At 37.3% G+C, this 20,647-nt stretch overlaps 1 protein-coding gene across 1 annotated transcript; it reads left to right on the top strand.

Annotated features, from left to right (window-relative positions):
* Positions 1-1,938: 1,938 nt before the first annotated feature.
* On the top strand, positions 1,939-8,689 carry LOC116211953 (aspartate aminotransferase, cytoplasmic-like). Its single transcript, XM_031546505.1, has 12 exons — positions 1,939-2,155; positions 2,504-2,575; positions 3,186-3,247; positions 3,344-3,421; positions 3,700-3,805; positions 3,894-4,014; positions 4,594-4,757; positions 5,151-5,288; positions 5,957-6,078; positions 6,483-6,577; positions 7,233-7,353; positions 8,392-8,689. Exons 1-12 carry the CDS (start codon positions 2,045-2,047, stop codon positions 8,480-8,482), a joined length of 1,281 nt encoding a protein of 426 aa, XP_031402365.1. The 5' UTR covers positions 1,939-2,044; the 3' UTR covers positions 8,483-8,689.
* The last annotated feature ends 11,958 nt before the right edge of the window (positions 8,690-20,647 follow it).

Consider the following 20,647-nt stretch of genomic DNA (forward strand, 5'->3'; position numbering starts at 1 on the left):
TGGTGGAAATTGTTCCCATCGAACATGGAACGGACAAGAAGAAGGACAAAAAGAGGAATAGTTTTGAATAGACATCATTACCCTAAGAAGATCAATTATGAACTCCAGAGAGCTCCTTGTTCTTGGAACAGAAAGAGGGCAGCCATGTTCACAGGGTTCGACATATGCTCAGAGGGGTTAGAGAGTGAGATAGTTGGGGCGAGTTTGCAAAAGTAAGAATAATAAAAGGTCCATTTTTTAAAATATTTTAGAAGACAATATTACACGTGTCACTTTTTCATTGGCCAACCGAAGTATACTTAATGGTGTTATCATCCACATTTGCAATTACATGGAAAATGTGATGGAAGGCAAACGGTGTGCCATATTTATCACGAAAACAAAAACTTGTGATTTTTTATGTCAAAAATAAAAAATGGCATCAAAACTAAGACAAAAGTGGAAACTCAAATTTTTTTGTGTAATTTACCCAAGGTTAATATGTTTATTTATTTATTTATTGCACTACTTATGCAAAAACTAAATTAAATAATTTATATGATAATTGTGTTTTTCATACATTAATCATATTACATTAAATTATGCATAAAATATGAATTTATCACATGCAAATGTTTCAATTATAATATTCTGCTTTTAAAATATTTTACTATAAAATCCTTTGCATCGCACATGTATATATAAAAGTTAAATTTGGTCAATAACTACCCTCACAAATATAAAAAAAATTAAAATTAAAATATGTAGCCAGTAAAACTATGCTTTCATCTTCACAGAAAAAAAAAACGAATAGTTTTCATAATTTAGTTAATTAAAAGGTAAATGTGGTCGTTTAACTATTAGAATATTGAAATACTCCATTACTTGATCCTGAAACTAAATATGTAATATGTTAATTTATTTTAAGAAATATACAAGATATTATAAATTGAAATATGCAAATTTTAGATTATGAGTTAAAAAGATGAAATTGTGATTATCGTACTGATTTCGGCCAAAAGTACCCAACGAGGTCCTTGTTTTAATTGTCTAGTCACAAATGGAAACAAATCCCTTGGTTTTTGGGAAGAGTTAATACGCTGATAAACAAAATTCTAAACTTGCGCTTGGTTTTCGAGTTGGATAATGATCCAACTCAATTTGATTTTGTGCAATGATTGCAAGTTTTGACAAATATATTGATGCATGATAATATATGTGTATGTATATATATAGATATGAAAGTAGATTGAAAATTTATTATTAAAAAATTATTATATATATTGATGTGAAAGTAGATATGTAATTTATTATTAAAATATTGATTATACAAACGATTCAAAAAAAGTATGTGAAAGAATTTATTATTAAATGAGAGTAAAAGTTAAAAAAAATGATTGTATTATTAAATTTGTGAAGAATAGAATTGAATTGGGTGGAATAAGATATTTTACTTTCAAAACCAAATGAAGCCTTGTAGCTAATATAAAGTCTAACGGGGTTCATAAATTAAATGCATGCATGAATTACAGGCAACTATACAAATGACTGTCGGTTTCACGAAAAATTTTGAGACTTAAAGTGAATCTTTTCAAAAGTTCAGGGGATAAATAATAAATAAGTTACCATGACTTCAAGTCATCATGCTAGAAAAATTGCTGCATTGGGGATGGAAGCTCAAGGAAGCAGTCGTTTGCCTTTTTTTATTTTTTTTGGTCTACTGGGGCTCTTTTTTATGGGCGCCGCCGCCGGCAAGAGCTCTGTCATGATATTCGGAGTGAATTGATGGACGCAATCAATTTTCTGGGACGAGTTTGACGGCCAGGAAACTTGAGAGATGAAGTTGCTAAACAAGACAGACATTGGGGATGAGAATGCTGAATATAAAAGTAATATGTTTTTTTTTAAATAATTGTTTTTTTGGCCGCCCAATATTATATTAAAACAGTTAATTAAACGAAACGGCCATTTCCTTTTTGGCTCTTTCCCTTCCCGCAACCCAGTCAGAAGAGCAGCTCCATCTCCACCTCCACCTCCACCTCCACCTCCATCTCCAGCAGCTCCAATGGATTCTCGGGACGCTAACTCCTCGGAGACGACGAATGTCCCTGTGAATCCTTCTTCTGATTCTGTCTTCTCCCATGTCCCTCGAGCTCCGGAAATCCCTATCTATGCGGTAATTAACCATCGCTCTTACGCTTTCTGAGCTTCCTTGTCAGTGGAAATACCTTCCCGAGTGAATCGAAATGCACTGAAATAAAATCGCTATTTCCTGATTAATCTAAACGCTCCGTCTCTGCTCCCCAATTTTCATGTTGATAACCTTTTTCTGGGGTTGGTTCCGTTCAATTTTCTGTGATCGGAGCATATTACTGGAAGTGAATCAAGTGATCATTTTGGGTATTAGAGAAGAATCAACGATTCATGTTGAACTTGGTTTCATCGTCGGAATCGAATCGTGCCTTATTTTGATCATTCCCTTTTGGATGGGGATATACCGCTGCTGTTGGTTCGAGGTGAACAGGTGATGACGGCATGCAGCAAAGATCCCAGTCCGCTGAAGTTGAACTTGGGTATGGGTGTTTATCGCACAGAGGTCCGTTTTTCATTTTTCATTTTTTTTTTGGCTTATAGATTACTGTCTATATGCCCTGCCTGCCTTTATAGTGATTCAGAGAGGGCGAATCTCGAATGTTGAGATATGAGTAGCACGATTTTTCAAATTGGTCCTCGAGAAAAGCTTCATGCTTGATTTGTTTGAATAGTTCATTTAATTTTATCGCCAAAAAATTCCCTCAATATATTTAGTTGAGACAAAGTTTCCAGATAGTACCACTCGAGTTATTCTGCTACTCGAATATTACCGATCAATAATGCTTAAGGTATTATTCAATATTTGTAAGTTTGTCTCAAACTTTGGTGTGATGATTATTTGACATGATTTTATCTAAGTGATAGATTCAGTTTCTGATCTGTACTGTATTCTTCATATATCACAGGTAGGCTGGGAACTTCCTCCAATACATATCTTCAAATCTATTTATGAAATCACTCGAGAATCTGGTTTTTTTAGCCTTGTATGATTGAAGATGTACCGGTATAATTATGCAAACAGTAAAAGGTCTTTGAGAAAATCCAAATTCTCGAATGCATCTCTGATGTTTCATAACTTGTTTTCAGTTAACGCTATACGTCTAATATAACAGGATGGCAAGCCTCTTCTTTTGAATGTGGTTAGGCGGGCAGAGGAGATTCTGGTGAATGACAGGTAGGCATTTCCTCAATATTGTCGTGTACATAGTAGCAAATCTACTTGAGATTGATTAGTAAGTAGAAATTGAACTCATGTAACATGTCATTTCAGGACAGCCGTCAAGGAATATTTACCTATCACTGGACTTCCAGAATTCAACAAATTAAGTTCTATTCTCATTTTTGGTGCTGAAAAGGTAGTCTAATGCTATCTCCCCAAGATTAATCTTAATAATCAAAGTTGAGTAATTAGATCCTCATGTTTATAATATGGCGTGTTTATGTAAAATTATAATTCAATTCATTCTTCAACATAAAAGGGGGGAAAAGGGAAAAATATGTTCTATATGCTACTATTATTTCTTGCTCTTGACATGATCTTCCAGAATACTTTTAAGATACGTTCCTTTAACTAGATTGAACCTTGTTAATGTCAAAGTTTACTTTGCCAATTCATGTTTTGCTTTAAGACAGCCCCGCTATAAAAGAGAACAGGGTGACTACAGTTCAGTGTTTGTCGGGTACTGGCTCCCTTCGAATTGGAGCCGACTTCTTAGCAAAACACTATCACCAGGCAAATCTCGTAACTCTTATGCATTTAACCGTTTCCTGATTATTAATGTTGCCTCATGCCTTATCAATTACCATGTCTTATTTTGCAGGATGTAGTGTACATTCCGGAACCAACTTATTCCAACCACCCGAATTTCTTCATTGCAGCAGGCCTTACTTTGAGGAAATATCGCTACTATAATCCACAAACCCAAGGACTGGACTTTCAATGTAGTGTCATAATTGCACCTTAAAATCTCCCTCCCTTCCTCCCTCCCTCTCCCTCTCTCTCTCTCTCTCTCTCTCTCTCGCGCGCGCGCTCTATGTGTGCTCGCGACTTATATTGGATGTGAATTATGGTGCTCCTTTACACATTATTCAGTCTTTCCATCTCAGAAGCACGAGAACTTGCAAAAGATGAATTATCCTATGGATTATTTTTATTTATGGCCAAAATTATCCTATTGATTGACTCTATAAAATATCTTGCAGATAGAGGAATATTGCTTTCATTTGATACTTGCAGTTCTTTTGGCTTTCCAATTCATCGGTCCAAAAATTAGGTTTTCCTTTCAATGGTGTTTCCATGGATTGCTGTCTTTGGCTGTTAGATTTGTTGGGGTTGTTTATGCCTTCCAATTTCTGTAAGGATGTGGCTATGGCCTTCTGTTTGCAATGCACTATAAATTTCCTTCTGGCCAGAAAAGAGAAAGGGAATCTCCCACCATTTCTTTCCTTGCAGTTGATGCACAAAATTTTGTGGATGTAATCGTTGTTACAGCTTTCTGATTAATGAAAATAAAATAATAGGTCTTTTAGAAGACCTTGGGTCTGCTCCATCTGGAGCTACAGTTCTTTTCCATGCGTGTGCTCATAACCCGACTGGTGTTGACCCAACCTTGGAGCAGTGGGAGGAGATCAGACGACTTATCAGATGTAAAGGGTTGTTCCCGTTCTTTGATTGTGCTTACCAGGTGGACTGTTACTCTCTTCTTAGTGCTCAGAGAAGTTCCGGCCATGTTAAGTTCTGGAGGACTAGAAAATATTTCTAGTGCTATTTTCTCATCTTGACAGTCAAAGAAGAGAAGGGTTAAGCATACCAATATTGTCAATTTTTGCCAACTCTCTAAGGTCAATTGGTGTAATCCCTTATCTGGTTATTGTTAGTCCAAGTGACCTCCCTTATAGATTATGTTCTCTTGAACAATGTCTATGATTTTAAGTTTGTCAGTGTTGGCGGGGCCTCTGTTTGTTGCATTTCTCATGATTCAATCATGGGGAAAAGTTAGGATCTTGAGTTTTGAAGTCGTTTCCATGTAAAGCAGACAACAGAAATATTGATTATCATTACCACAAACCACTCGCAGGGTTTTGTTAGTGGAAACCTAGAGGAAGATGCACATTCTGTTCGCATGTTTGTCGCTGATGGTGGTGAGTGCATCGTGGTTCAGTCCTTCTCGAAGAACATGGTGCTATATGGGGAACGTGTTGGTGCCTTGAGCATAGTGAGTCAAACGAAAAAATAAGAATGTGATACAGTTCTCTTTTCCCATTCTTCTGCATGCGTTCTGGTTACATATCTATTGTTTGGTCTGTTGGTGAGTCTTGGGTGAAGTGAAACATGTTATTTTGATATTGGCCCCTGGATATGCCTTGTCTTGTCTCAGTTTGCAACCTGTAGTCTCGGAATTTGTCTAAATGTATTCCAGATTGCTGACACTGTTGTATTTAATGGAAATGGATCATGCCAGTGCCACCGCCCTTGAAATGGTGGTAAGAGAAAGTTCATTCAAGCCTTATAATGTCAAAATCAAGGCCATAAGCCCTCAGATTTCTCAAGGGTTCATAACAGTATTTTGCACAAAGTAAGCTTGGAAAAAGTTTTTTCTACCAGTATACTTAAATGTCCAATGATCCACTTAATAGTTGACAATTTTTATAGTGTTCACAATTTGGGCCCTGTGAAGGGATTACCACACTATATATGGTTAAATAGAGCAGGCAGAAACTACATCAGCCATGTGAGATTTGATAAACTTCAGGGGCCGAAGTGAGGTCAACCCTGTACTTTTCTTAATGGCCTTCTCCGAGCTACTTTGTTTTGGTTCCTTTTTCCAATGGTGCTCATAATATCTGTTTATTTTCATTCGTCACCTCCCATTGGATTTTGCAGGTCTGTAAGAATGCTGATGTGGCAAGCCGATCTGAGAGCCAGCTGAAACTGCTGATCCGGCCAATGTACTCAAGCCCGCCAATTCATGGTGCAGCCATTGCAGTCAGCATCATGAAGAACAGGTAATAGCTAGTCTATCCCTTTCTATTGCTAATATAAGGTACCTCATATTTGACATATTAATGTCAAGTTGTCAACTAATATCTTTAGTCTACAACTTAATTAAAGAAACATAAGTAATGAGTCCATCTATACATTAGGATTTGAAAAGTGCTCTTCCACCCTCTTGCTATTGCACACTTCTTTGTTAGAACAGTTAGTTGATACAGCAAGGTCTTCCAAGAAAGAAATAGCGGATGATTGAAGTGACCTGTAATGTACAAAATTTCAAGCACTTCTTATTGTGTGACAAAAGTTTACTCCACAAGAGAAATTCCATTTCAAATGCCCTCACATGAAAAGGGGGAAAATTTTGTTATAGAATGCTCATTTAATATTCACTAAAATCTTCATATTTTGCATGCAGGGAGATGTATGATGAATGGACCATTGAGTTGAAGGCAATGAGAAACCGGTTAATGAGCACGAGGCAGCAATTATATGAAGCTCTACTCCAAAGAGGTATGCTTTTTAAAAGGAGTAACCTGTTGGACCACATCAGCACGAAAGATGTTTAGGATTTTTTATTTTATTGTTCTTGCTTAGAGGTGTGCATGATATGTTCAATGAAGAAGATAACCTGAATGGTTTCCAATGAAGCTTGACTTTGAGTTACCGAATTATGTGTCAAGATTTTAACCAAGGATTCTATCTGTCTAATCCTTTTTCTGAAAGTTCGAAAAAATGTCATTTAAAATTATAAATTTGATGATTTTATCTCAAAATAAATAAATAAAGTGTAAAACTTACGAAAGTTCAATGGGTACATCTTGCGGATCCCATCCTTAAATCAGAAAGGGATCTGGGTTGCTGTCCAATGAGTTTGACCTGCTCAGTCTGGTTTTTAAATCTATGCTCTACACATGTTCTGTTTTTCCCCAAGAAACCAGTCGTAGAAACAAATTTCCTTGCTATTAAAAATTTTATCATTAAAACAACTTTTCCCTCACCACCCCTCCCCCCCCCAGCGGCGCCTCTTGGGCTCTGAACGCCTCAGGCAAGATCTGCGTTATTCAGCGTAAGAAAGATGCTCTTGAGGCTGTGAATAGTTGTGGCCATCAACCAGAGCCTTTTGATCATATTTTGATTCCCTAAGTGCCTTGTTCTTGATTCACAGGCACTCCAGGTGACTGGAGCCACATAATCAAGCATGTAGGCTTGTTTACATATTCAGGACTAAGTGAAGAGCAAGTTGCTTTTATGACCCGAGAGTACCATATCTACATGCCTGCTAATGGGTAAGAAGCATCTTCTGTTTTATAACATCACAGGTTAGGTGCGTTGGCGCTGATTGGTCTCATAAGGCTATCAACAATCCATGCTAAACTCCATCTTACCAAGTCTAGAAAAGATAAACCCGCATTGTCAAAAACTTATACGACTGATTGTACAAACACTAATGCTTTCTTAGTATTTTTTAGGAAGATATAGAATCTATATGCTCGGGCTTGTCTCGACCTTTAGTATTGGTAAAATTGAGGATTAGTAATAGTTGTTGAACCTTAAGATGTTCTCCAATTTGAAAAACTTGTTCGTGCGCGCAGTGGTATGACAGAACTTCCCAAAATTTTGTTAAGATGTATATGTTGATACTAAATGAACTACTATCACAAAAAATCTATACAAGAATTATCATAGAACTAAAATTTAAACCTTTTGTATGCCTTTTAGTCTTCTCAAGAGTTGTAGTATCTGGAAATGAGAGGAATGGAAGAAAATATGGAAGTAGAAGTAGGTACAGGGTAGTTATTTTTTGTTTTTTTGCTATGATAACCTTAATTGAATGGCTCCCATTGTTTGCACTGTAGAAGGTGAGACGAAAAGCCTCCTTCGAGTTTTTATAATTTTCGAGATAGAGAAGACTATTGTATTGTTGCATAAATCCTTCGAATATTGGAAAGTACTTAAAAAGTTAAGTGTTTATTTAGTAATTACATTTCCATTTTAGCTTAGGAGAAACCAGAAAACAACCTTTTTTTTTTTTTTTTCCTTTTTCAATTTTTTCGGTTAAGGGGGAACTTATTAGGAAGCCACTGGTTCACACACACTCATCAAAAAGTTAAGTCTGGTTTCTAAAGCCCATGTATCATGTATGTGGGTAGCTGCCTGAAAATATGGAGTGCTGAGTCGCCATGTCTGAGTGTGCTTTTTTACTGCTAATGAACCTGGAAAACCAAAATGAGACAGGCTACTGGAAATCTGTTTGAAAAACTTCTTCACCGATTTGTAATTTTTTGTGCTATCTTCACTCAATATTTGCTTCTTGTCTTGGTTAGGAGGATGAACATGGCTGGTCTGAGTTTGAAAACAGTTCCACATCTTGTAGATGCCATACATGCTGCTGTCCCTATGAGTACATCCAAGTAGCCCTAAGAAGAATTCCATCTCTCTCGTGCAATCAACACATATATGCTGCAGCTGCATTAATTATATGTAGAACAGTTATTACTATTATTTCTCGGAAGAGAAAATAAGCTGTGTAGTACTGAATTGCCTACATGTGGATGTCATGAACTTCTACAAGGTGACCAAAGTACTACTGCATGTATAAATTCTTCTTTTCTAAGTGACTAATGTGGATGGGCATAGGGACTCCAAATATATGGAGCCTGCTGCACGGCGTTCCCTATAAGTAAACTTCGGGGTGGGTGCAAATGATCGATACGCATCAGGTAATTTCTGTCTGATGGACAGCAGGTTTGCTCTTAATAGCTTTTACGTTAGCAGAAATGCATCTATGAGCAGATTGTTATCATACAGTAATGGCGGTAGCCAGTATAGATTATGATTTTGGAAGAGGTCGGGATTACGAGACGTGAGTCCATTTTCAAAATCATGTGGAATATATAACTTGAAAGTCCGAAGAGGTTGAGATTTCATTCGTGTATGCTAATTCGAAACAATTTACAGTAATTTGAACTATTTTCAGCTGAAAAAGGAAAGGGTTGAAAGATAGAAACAAACAAGAAAGCCTAGCATATGTCTCCTCCTATAATGGCAGGCCCTGGCTGAGGTAACTCTGCCATGAGCAGACTTGATGGACCTCGGTCGAGGTTATGAATGTCTATGGTGAGGTTGCAGCAAGCACCTTCATCGAGGTTGTCATCTGGGCCTCGTGAAGCATCTGGTCCGTGGATGCCAGTCGTGATCAGGGTTGCAAGGGTGGCCAAGGTTGACTGATCGAGTTTTTGTGCATCAAACGAAGTGGTGGGCGGCCTTGCTGTGGCCTAATGATCAGGCAGTAGGTTCAAAAGGAATAATCGAGATTGATTTTTCCAAACATCACTCCCAATATAAACAAATCCTTCTAAAAAATGTAAGCGAAAAAAAAAGAAAAAGTATTGCGGGCAAAGATAGATACCGGAAATTTTACCCACTTGAGGTGTATTGCTTCGATAAAATTTACGTTCCCCGAAAGAAACTCAATAACAAAATATTGTACGATCTGCATCTATGGGTTTGAGACTATGGGCGTTTGTGGTAAATACCGGGTGAGTTTCAAAATCTTTTTCTGCCAATTCGGGTTTAGGCAGTACTGATTGAGCATCAATTAATTAAATCCATAGCTTTCTACGATTTAAGTGTAGCGCAGAGGCACGCACTCTTACTTATTAACCTATAGGCTACACGTTCTATACTTATGTGGGACTATCCGTGCGTTTTAATAGATATTTAGGATTTTTTTTATTATACCAGGTCATGAATCTCCTTTGTAAAAGAAAAAAAAACCTAATCTCTAATATAAATTTACAAGAATATCCTCAATAAATTTATGAGAGTATCCTTAAATATATTATTATTATAGAATAAATAAGTATTAGATTTTTTTTATTAAAAAAAAATTGTTTTAGGGAGTAGACGTGGGCTTCCCCTTCCCAAAGGTTACCTAACTCCCTCCCTCGACTCCTCCCTCGACTTCCCCATAACTTCCTCTTCCAAATTTTTAAATGAAACAAATAACAAAAATAAATTTCTAAAATAATCTGCAAAAAAGAGAGAGACAGGAAAAAATTCACGAATTAGAAATTTCTTCGACGAAAAATAATGACTCATATAATGCAAATGTATAATAAGTTAATTCCTCATTTTACAGTTTACTATGTCATGATTTACTTTAAACCATTTTTGTACTCTGATTATTCTTTCAAAACATAATATGTTGTCTTTTTTCCTTTTCTAATTAGTGTCTGCGTGTAGTGCAAGCGCGTTATTTTTCAGTACTTATATAAAAGCCAAGGAAACATACGAGAATACGCCAAAATTCACTTTCTTTTATTTTCTTTTCTTTTTCAACTGTTGACGCAATATTTCGGGATTCCTAGAAATCGCAGCCCGGTTCGTACAAATGGATTAAAGCCCGTAGAGATTCGGGCCGAAGGGGTGATCAGGTCAAAGAAATTAATTAAAGCCTAAGCTTACGCAATATTTCGGGATTCCTCGAAATCGCAGCCCGGTTCGTACAAATGGATTAAAGCCCGTAGAGATTCGGGCCGAAGGGGTGATCAGGTCAAAGAAATTAATTAAAGCCTAAGCTTCAACCCAACATCCCAGTCCATTTAAGAAGATAAGTTGATCCGATTGCAGATGAGGAGAATTGTGGATACAGCTGGTTTTATCTGCACATGTTTTTTGTGCATGAAGTTAACTGTGTTAGTGATATGCCCTAAAGCCTGATTTATATATTTGGATAATTCCTTTTATGGCAATAAAATTTATTCTATTATTCATATATTGTCTATGTTTATTAGAATAAAATCCTTAAGATATTTCGAATGCTTCATTCTTAAGGGTTAAGAATATGAGTGACGAAGTAATTCGGTAAGAATATCTTTAAATTGTTCACGATCGTATGAGACTTAATTGGACATTATTTCTCCAGATAGATCGTCACCTCTGTCTGTTTTCATGATTAGTATACAGATACTAATGAAGATGGAGTTAGTAGTGAGTCTCATGCTATTTTATAACTGTTATCATGACAGATATGTGGATACTTATATGATAAGTAATTGAACGTGACGTGCAGATAATATTCATACAATAATTTACTAATGTCAATGAATGTTATATGGATCGTATTAGTGCATATAGTCTTTAGACCTAAGATGGAACGCTATCTTAGGTATAGGTGATTAGGATTTACTACTACTAATATATTTGTGCTTAGTATGAGTATTTGGCAGATAGTGGTCATAGTTAGTTATACTTAGAGTTAAGTGTCCAATCAAGACGGGATTCGCTAACCTGAGTAAACAGGGAAAGACCCTATGGATATGAGTTTTGTTATGGATCGAGAAATCCTCGGTCGGGGTAGATAGACTCGAATAGAAAAGAGTTTTTATTCAAGTATTACAGATTTAAGAATGAAATTAGAGAGTCCATATAATCGGCTATAGAGTTTGGCATTTATCGTAGCTCTGGCTAGATCGGGATCTTGTAATGAAGGGATTCAATGCAAGGCATATACTATCAGAGGTTCATCAAAATATTTCAATTATACATTCGTCATCATTTGGATTGTCACGATATGTTGCTAGGTGTCACTCGTGAACTTTGGGAACCAAGGGCATTTTGGGAATTATGCTTTTGGTTATAGAAAGAGTTTCTAGTAGTGTCAAATGAGTTGATACTATAATCCCATTGCCATTTGATGATGAACCTAGTTAATCACACACATTGAGCGTGTTTAAACCGAGAAAATAATTAATTCTAATTAAGCAAGTTAATTAGGAATTAATTATCGAACGAGGCTTGCAATGTGGTTGCAAGAGTGATAACATATCCTGAAGCCGAGTTCAATATCAAGGATAAATCTAATTAAGGAAATACGATAGTTTCCTTATTTGGAGAGTTTTTTATAAATAGATTGTCTATTGATGGAAACTTGTGTCAAGGACTTGTTTGATCTTTCTTTCTTTCAACAAGGGCAAGTCATTGGATGACTTAAGTGTGATGACTCATTTGTGATTTATTAATTAATGTGGATTAATTAATAATTTCATTTTAATCTCTAGGGTAAAGATATATATATCTATGTTCTTACAGATAACCCTAACAACACAATCGATCATCAACCAATATTAGAGAGAAAGAGAGAAGGTTTCGACTGAGGCAATAACATCAACTCAGCCGCACAAATCCCAAGGCCGATCGGAGTTCTTTTTGGTTCCGGTTAGGCGTTTCGGTGTTTTTCTTGACGTCATTGAAGAGATCCTTTCATTCCGTGACGATTCCGTTCGAGATCGATGACCTAGATCGGAGTGTACGGGTCGAGAGGAGTCCAATCTCGGTGGAGATATGCTCGTGTGGACGAACTAGAGACCGGACACTTGGACGATTAGTTTGATCAACTTGGATGAACAAGGTTAGTATAAAAGTCTAAATTTTTCTTGTAGATTCGATATGTGATGTTGTCTATTCGTTTAGAAGGCGATTCTTATGTCAAGATATGATCTTGAATATTTCGATTAAACGAGCACGCAATAAAAATTTGATTTTTACCGTAATTAACTTTTCCGCTACGCACGTACTCGGTTTTCTAACAGTGGTATCAGAGCCACCCTCCTAATCGATTAGATACATGTTTTGTGCCTAATTTGGTGGTTGATTGTGATTTATTAAAGTGTTTGATAAATCAGTATCTGATCGGGTACGAGAAATCGTTTCTTGTAACCGGGTTTAGATCACCGAACCGGTAATCTCTCTCGGCTGATATATCAGCCGCAAGATGGCCTTTATGTGGCCAGGAACAGCCACAGTAGGTGGCTGCTGGACGGCCACAAAGGCTGAAAAGGTTGCAAATAATCGCTGATGTCCTGGCGTGACTGTTCGTGACTGGACGCGACTAGTCGCGACTGAACGCGACTGGTCGCGACTAGATGCGACTATTCGCGATTGGACGCGACTGTTCGTGACTGGGCATGACTGTTCGCGAAGGAACGCGACTGTTCGCGACAAGACGCGACTGTTCGCGACTGGACGCGACTGTGAAGCGCGAGACTGGACATGGCTGTCCAGAACCGGCGCTCGTCGCGTAACGAGTAATTTTCGAAACAATTAATTACCAAAAATTGTTTTTCGTAAAATTTGATTTTATGAAATTGGATATTTGATATCTTATTCTAATGAGATTAGAGATTTGATATTTTATATCAAAAGAGATTTTGGAAGATACACTAGATATACGATGTCTTATATATTTTTCAAAATTGGTAATTTTCTAAATACGAGATATTTGGATATTTTGTAAAGAGTTACAAAATTGACACAAAATTTATTGGGTAAATTACAAAAAAAATCCAAATTTTGTAAAATGTCTCAATTTTGTCCTAAATTTTGTTTTGTAACAAAAAAAACCATAAGTTTTCTAAAATGTCTAAAAAATGACCTCCGTTATAACTTCCGTCAATTTTTGCTGTTGATGGTGGGTCCCTTTAACAGTTCACGTAGGTCACACGTAGGCAAAAATTGACGGAAGTTATAACGGAGGTCATTTTTGAGACATTTTAGAAAACTTATGGTTTTTTTTGTTACAAAACAAAATTTAGGACAAAACTGAGACATTTTACAAAACTTGGGTTTTTTTTTGTAATTTGCCCAAATTTATTTCCTTTTATGCTATTAGTTTCCTTTTATAAATTTCGAGCATGGTGTGTGATTATGGACTTTAGGAAATTTTTGCTTAATTCTTGTGGCTCTAGGATTAGGCTAATAGTAAGTCTATGATCATGCTTTTATCGATTCCGAGTATATATTTATGCAAGTGATGTGTGAATACGGATATTGTGCAAAGTGAAACGGGATAGTAATTAGGTCACCTAATAGAAAATCATCCAAATTAAAATAGTAAGTCGGAAATGGCACGAGGTTGTGAACCTCTGTCATAGCTCTCCACCAAAGCGTTCTCCAAGAGAGTTTTAGTTCGTTTCGTTGTCGGTCATGGACACACGAGGGCATGAGACACACTAAGAGATCTTTTTGCATGAATGATGAAGCATGTGATGTTTTAGATTGTCGGTTGCCAATAACGACAGACACTTGAGGCAGCTGACATCTAGGGTTTGGTGGGTCAGACTTAACTATGTATGATGGACCAATAACGGCAGTCACCTGAGGTCCGTAGTACTAGGAGCCGAATTGATTGAGCCGTACATAGAGATGTATTGAACAAGGAGTTGTTCGCTTGTAGATTGCTTGTTTCCAATAATGGCAAGCACCTAAGGGAATTAGCATTTTATGAGAATTCAATCACCCGCTAGGAATCTTTCCCGATTAGGATTCATGTTTCCTATTTTGGAAGTGTAAGATTCGAAAAGATAGTGGGAGACCATTTTGATTGAAAGTCTATGATCATTATGGTCGGTATACATAAATTCACTAATTGGAATCTTGTTACTTTCTGCATTACTTGATATGATATCTCTAATCCGTTCGTTAGCATACTTAACACGAATAGCTCTACTGGGCCTAAAAGGATTAGTTATGGCACCTTGATATTGTCTAAAACTTGGAGCGTATAGGATACGTTTAAATGGCTCTTTCATCCATGGCTCTTAGTGAAGAGATCATGGAAGATAAGTGTCTTGTATCCAAGAGAAAGACAAAGGATAGAGGTAGTTGTAAACAAAGGAAATTGTTTCCGGTTGTAGCAAGTATGGATATTAGAATAGGAAATGCTCTAAATACTTGGATGATTGAAAGCAAACCAAGGGAAAAAGGACAAGCTTTTGGAAGGTAAATCCATATCTTGCCTGTTCTAATAGTCCATTTAGCTCATCTACTGTATGAGTTTTTGATATAAGTGCAAGTTTGAGAAACTGGTACTTTTATATATGAACTAGCAAGCAGTAGGTTCCTCGGAAGGAATGAGGTTTGCCTAAAGATTGGCAATGGAGCAAGTGTTGCGGCCAAAGCTGTGGGGTTGACTTCGTTACATCTAGATATACATGTTTTATTTCTAGATCGTGTATTAGTTTTACCAAACGCCTATCGGAACATTATTTATGTTTCTAGTTTGACTAGGAGTGGATATTTGTTTGATTTCAAGCATGATGTTTGCGACATTTATTATGGTAATAAACTTATTGGTGTTGTTTATTTACACGATGGCCTTTATTATTTTAGAACTAGAAATGAAACTCTTCCGAATACGATTGAGATTAATACCGTGTTCAAATATACTCCAAGTCTAAAGCAACTTTGGCACCTTAAACTAGGGCATGTTGCATAGGATAAGTAAGTTGGAGAAGATGAGACTTATAGTTCCATTGGGTTCAGAACCCAATCCAACTTGCAAGTCTTGTCTTCAAAGCAAAATGACTAGGACTCCATTTGTAGGACAATTGAACAGGGCTGAAGAAGTTTTAGAACTCATACATAGCGATGTACGTGGTCCATTTAATGAAGTGGCTCGGGGTGGATATTCCTACTTCATTACATATACCGATGATTATTCTCGTTTTGGGTATGTTTATCTTATGACGTATAAACATGAATCTTTTGAAAAGTTCAAGGAATTTAAAGCTGAAGCAGAAAAGCAGAAAGGGAAGAGCATCAAGACTCTTCGATCAGATCGAGAAGGAGAGTACATGAGTATTGAATTTGATGATTTCCTAAAGGAACATGGTAATGTTTCTCAATTTACTCCACCAGGAACACCGCAATTGAATGGAGTTTCTGAGAAGAGGAACCGTACGCTATTGGACATAGTTCGGTCGATGATGAGCTATACAGATCTCCCCATTTCGATGTGGGGATATGCGCTGTAGACCGCATGTTACTTGCTCAATAGGATTCCAAGCAAGTCAGTCTCTACCACTCCATATGAGATATGGAATGGTAGGACACCTAGTCTTAAGCACGTTAAGATTTGGGGTTGTCCGGCATTCATTAAAAAGTAGAAGACCGATAAGTTGGAAACCCGGTCCGAGAAAGGCAAGTTTGTTGGTTATCCAAGTGATAGCCTTGGATACTATTTCTACTTCCCTACTGAGCAAAGGGTTGTTATCAGTAGAGATGCGATATTTTTGGAGAAACAGTTTGTCCAGGAAGGTGGCATGGGAAGGCAGATAGTACTTGACGAGGAGTCATCAGTGCCACAGACCGATCAGGTGGCCATTTCGATGGACACTGATAAACTAGTTGAGACACCTATTCAAATTGAGAATGTCACAAAACCTCGAAGGTCTGGTAGGGTAACTCATACTCCCGCGAGATAACTTAATCTTCATGAGAACATACAAGAGTTGTTTGTTCATGGAGATAATGATCATAGGGATGATCCTTCTACTTATGAAGAAGCTATATCACATATAGATTCTTCTAAATAGCTAGAGGCCATGAAGTTCGAGATAGACTCCATGAGTGAGAATCAAGTCTGGGATCTTGTTGACCCTCCTGAAGGTATAATACCAATAAGGAACAAGTAGGTCTTCAAGAGGAAGATTGGTGCTGATGGGAAGGTAGAGACCTATAAAGCTAGGCTAGTGGCAAAGGGTTATCGCTAGAGGCAGGGAGTCGACTATGATGAGACTTTCTCGCCTATAGCTATGCTGAAGTCCATCAGGATAATGCTAGCCATTGCCGCGCACTATGATTATGAAGTTTGGCAGATGGATGTCAAGACCGCCTTCCATAATGGATACATTGAGGAAGACATATTAATGGACCAACCTAGGGGTTTTGAATCCAAGGATAAGTCCAAGGTGTGCAAACTTAAGAGATCCGTTTATGGTCTTAAGTAGGCTTCGAGGAGCTGGGATCGACGTTTTGATGAGGCTGTAAAATCCTTTGGTTTCATCAAGAATGAAGATGAGCCATGTGTGTATAAGAAGGCTAGTGGAGCATGATTGCCTTTCTTGTATCATACGTGGATGACATTATACTAATAGGTAATGATGTTGGTATGCTCACTTCTGTAAAGGTCTGGTTGTCTAATATTTTCTCCGTGAAGGATTTGGGAGAAGCCACATATATTATGGGTATTCAGATCTATAGAGTTAGACCGAAAAGATTAATAGCTCTGTCCCCAAGCCTTGTATCTGGATAAGGTGTTGAAGAGGTTCAACATGCAAGATTCCAGAAGAGGATTGCTCCCTGTGAGACACTGTATCTATCTCTCTAAATGGATGTCTTCTAAGACTCCTGAGGACAGAGAGAAGATGGCACTAGTGCCTTATGCTTCGGCCATAGGTAGCCTAATGTATGCTATGCTGTGTACTAGGCCGGATATCGCGTATGCTGTTAGTGTGACTAGCAGGTATCAATCCAAACTAGGACTTGATCATTGGATTGCTGTAAAAAACATTCTTAAGTACTTGAGAAGGACTAAGGATATGGTTCTGGTATATGGAGGAGGTGAGTTGAGACTAGACGGGTTTACAGATTCTGATTTTCAATCAAATGTAGATGATAGAAAGTCTATCTTCGATTATATATTCACCTGTAATGGAGGTGCAGTTAGCTGGAAGAGTTCTAAGCAAGATACGACTGTAGATTCGACTACAGAGGCTGAACATATTGCTGCATCTGATGCAGCGAAGGAGGCAATTTGGATTTAGAAATTTGTGACAGAACTCGGTGTTGTTCCCTCCATATCGTCACCAGTAGAGCTATACTATGACAATACTGGAGCGATTGCTCAGGCAAAGGAACCGAGGTCACATCAAAAGTCCAAACACATTGAGAGGAGATATCATATTATCATGAGATTATCAAGAGAGGCGAGGTAGCTGTGCAGAAAGTAGCTTCAGCGGACAATGTCGCTGATTCACTCACGAAGGCCATGACGCAGCAGCAGCTAGATAAACATCTTGAGAAGATGGGTCTTAGATACTATACTGAGTGACTCTAGTGCAAGTGGAAGATTATCAGTGATATGCCATAGAGCCTAATTTATGTATTTGGATAATTCTTTTTCTGGCAATAAAGTTTATTCTACTATTCGTATATTGTCTATGTTTATTAGCATAAAGTCCTTAAGATATTTTGAATGTTTTATTCTTAAGAGTTAAGAATATGAGTGACAAAGTAATTCGGTAAGAATATTTTTAAACTGTTCACGATCGTAGGAGACTTAACTGGACATTATTTCTTCAGAGAAATCGTCACATCTGTTTGTTTCCATGATTAGTATACAGATACTAATGAAGATGGAGTAGTGAGTCTCATGCTATTTTATAACTATTATCATGACGTATATGTGGAACGTTACGTGCAGATAATATTCATACGGTAATTTACTAATGTCAATGAATGTTATCTGGATCGTATTAGTGCATATAGTTCTTAGACCTGAGATGGAACGCTATCTTAAGTATAGGTGATTAGGATTTGCTACTACTAATATATTTGTACTTAGCATGAGTATTTGGCAGATAGTGGTCATAGTTAGTTATACTTGGAGTTAGGTGTCCAATCAAGACGAGATTCGCTAACCTGAGTAAACAGGGAAAAGGTCCTATGGATATGAGTTTTGTTCTAGATCGAGAAATCCTCGGCCGTGGTAGATAGACTCGAGTAGAAAAGAGTTTATGTTCAAGTACTACAGATCTAAGAATGAAATTAGAGAGTCCATATAATCGGCTATAGAGTTTGGCATTTATCGTAACTCTAGCTAGATCGAGATCTTGTAGTGAATGGATTCAATGCATGGCATATACTATTAGAGGTTCATCAGAATGTTTCAATTATACATTCGTCATCATTTGGATTGTCACGATATGCTGCTAGGTGTCACTCGTGAACTTTGGGAACCAAAGACATTTTGGAAATTATGCTTTTGGTTACAGAACGAGTTTCTGGTAGTGTCAAATGAGTTGATACTATAATCCCATTGCCATTTGATAATAAACCTAGTTAGTTACACACATTGAGCGTGTTTAAACCGAGAAAAGAATTAATTCTAATTAAGGAAGTGAATTAGGAATTATTAATCGAACGAGGGTTGCAATGTGGTTGCAAGGGTGCTAGCACATCCTGAAGCCGAGTTCAATATCAAGGATAAATCTAATTAAGGAAATACGATAGTTTCCTTATTTGGAGAGTTTTTTATAAATAGATTGTCTATTGATGGAAACTCGTGTCAAGGACTTGTTTGATCTTTCTTTCTTTCAACAAGGGCAAGTCATTGGATGACTTAAGTGTGAGGACTCATTTGCGATTTATTAATTAATGTGAATTAATTAATAATTTTATTTTAGTCCCCAGGGTAAAGATATATATAGATATGTTCTTACAGATAACCCTAACAACACAATCGATCATCAATCAATATTAGAGAGAAAGAGAGAAGGTTTCGACTGAGGCAATAACAGCAACTCAGCAGCACAAATCCCAAGGCCGATCAGAGTTCTTTTTGGTTCCGGTTCGGCGTTTCGGTGTTGTCCTTGACGTCCTTGAAGAGATCCTTTCATTCCGTGACGATTCCGTTCGAGATCGTTGACCTAGATTGGAGTGTACGGGTCGAGAGGAGTCTAATCTCGGTGGAGACATGCTCATGTGGACGAACTAGAGACCGAACACTTGGATGGTTAGTTTGATCGACTCGAATCAACAAGGTTGTATAAAAGTCTAAACTTTTCTTGTAGATTCGATATGTGATGTTGTCTATTCGTTTAGAAGGCGATTCTTATGTCAAGATATGATCTTGAAGTTTTCAATTAAACGAGCACGCGATAAAAATTTGATTTTTACCGTAATTAACTATTCCGTTGCGCATGTGCTCGGTTTTCTAACAAACTGGACGTCGTTGGAAGTCCTTGGGGAGAAGAAAGGTTTCAGCTCTAAATACAGAGGCTCCATGAAGCTGATGGACACACACAACTCTCAACAGGCGTCACTCAACGCATAACACGATAGACTAAACTCAGCAAAGTCTCGACAGCTCTCAGCATTTTCATTTGCTCAGCTTTCAGTTCTAGTTGTCATTCAGTGGTTTAGTCTCATTTTTCGGTGTTCTGACAAGCAGTTTGTTTCATTTTTTGTAATCCAACAAGCAATTTGTTTATAATTTCCATGCTTCGACAAGCTCAGCTATTTGTGAATATGCATTACTAGTCAGTGAAATTCTTTTCATCCTGTCAATCTATTTTTTTGCACTTGCGTTATTTCTTGTACCTTGTTCAAATTTTCACAAAATCTCTTAAGTCCTTTAAATAGCAAGGGCCTCAAAGAATGAAATAAACTGCTTGTCGGAACACCAAAAAATGAGACTAAACGACTGAATGACAACTAGAATTGAGAGCGGAGCAAATGAAAATGTTGAGAACTGTCGAGAATTTGCTGCTGGGTTTGGCTTGGTGTGTTGTGTGCGTGAGTGATGTCTGTTGGAATCAAATCTGATAATGTCCTACCGAGGTTCCAAAGCATCGAGATTGGCATGACATTTACCATCACCCAGGGACGAAGCCAGAATTTTTATTCGGGGGGTAAACTGATACTTTTAGGGTAAAATTTCAAAAATTTAAAGTTCATGAGGGGGCAAAATACAAATTTTACATAGAAAAATTCATACTTTTGGAGTAAAATTGAAAA

Source organism: Punica granatum, chromosome 1 (assembly GCF_007655135.1).
Source record: "Punica granatum isolate Tunisia-2019 chromosome 1, ASM765513v2, whole genome shotgun sequence".
Taxonomy (NCBI): Eukaryota; Viridiplantae; Streptophyta; class Magnoliopsida; order Myrtales; family Lythraceae; genus Punica; species Punica granatum.

Coding starts and splice junctions, on each gene's coding strand:
- LOC116211953 (XM_031546505.1), top strand. CDS start 2,045: ATGGATTCTCGGGACGCTAACTCCTCGGAGACGACGAATGTCCCTGTG. Junction 3,248..3,343: donor GAGATTCTGGTGAATGACAG/GTAGGCATTTCC, acceptor ATGTCATTTCAG/GACAGCCGTCAAGGAATATT. Junction 3,806..3,893: donor TAGCAAAACACTATCACCAG/GCAAATCTCGTA, acceptor CTTATTTTGCAG/GATGTAGTGTACATTCCGGA.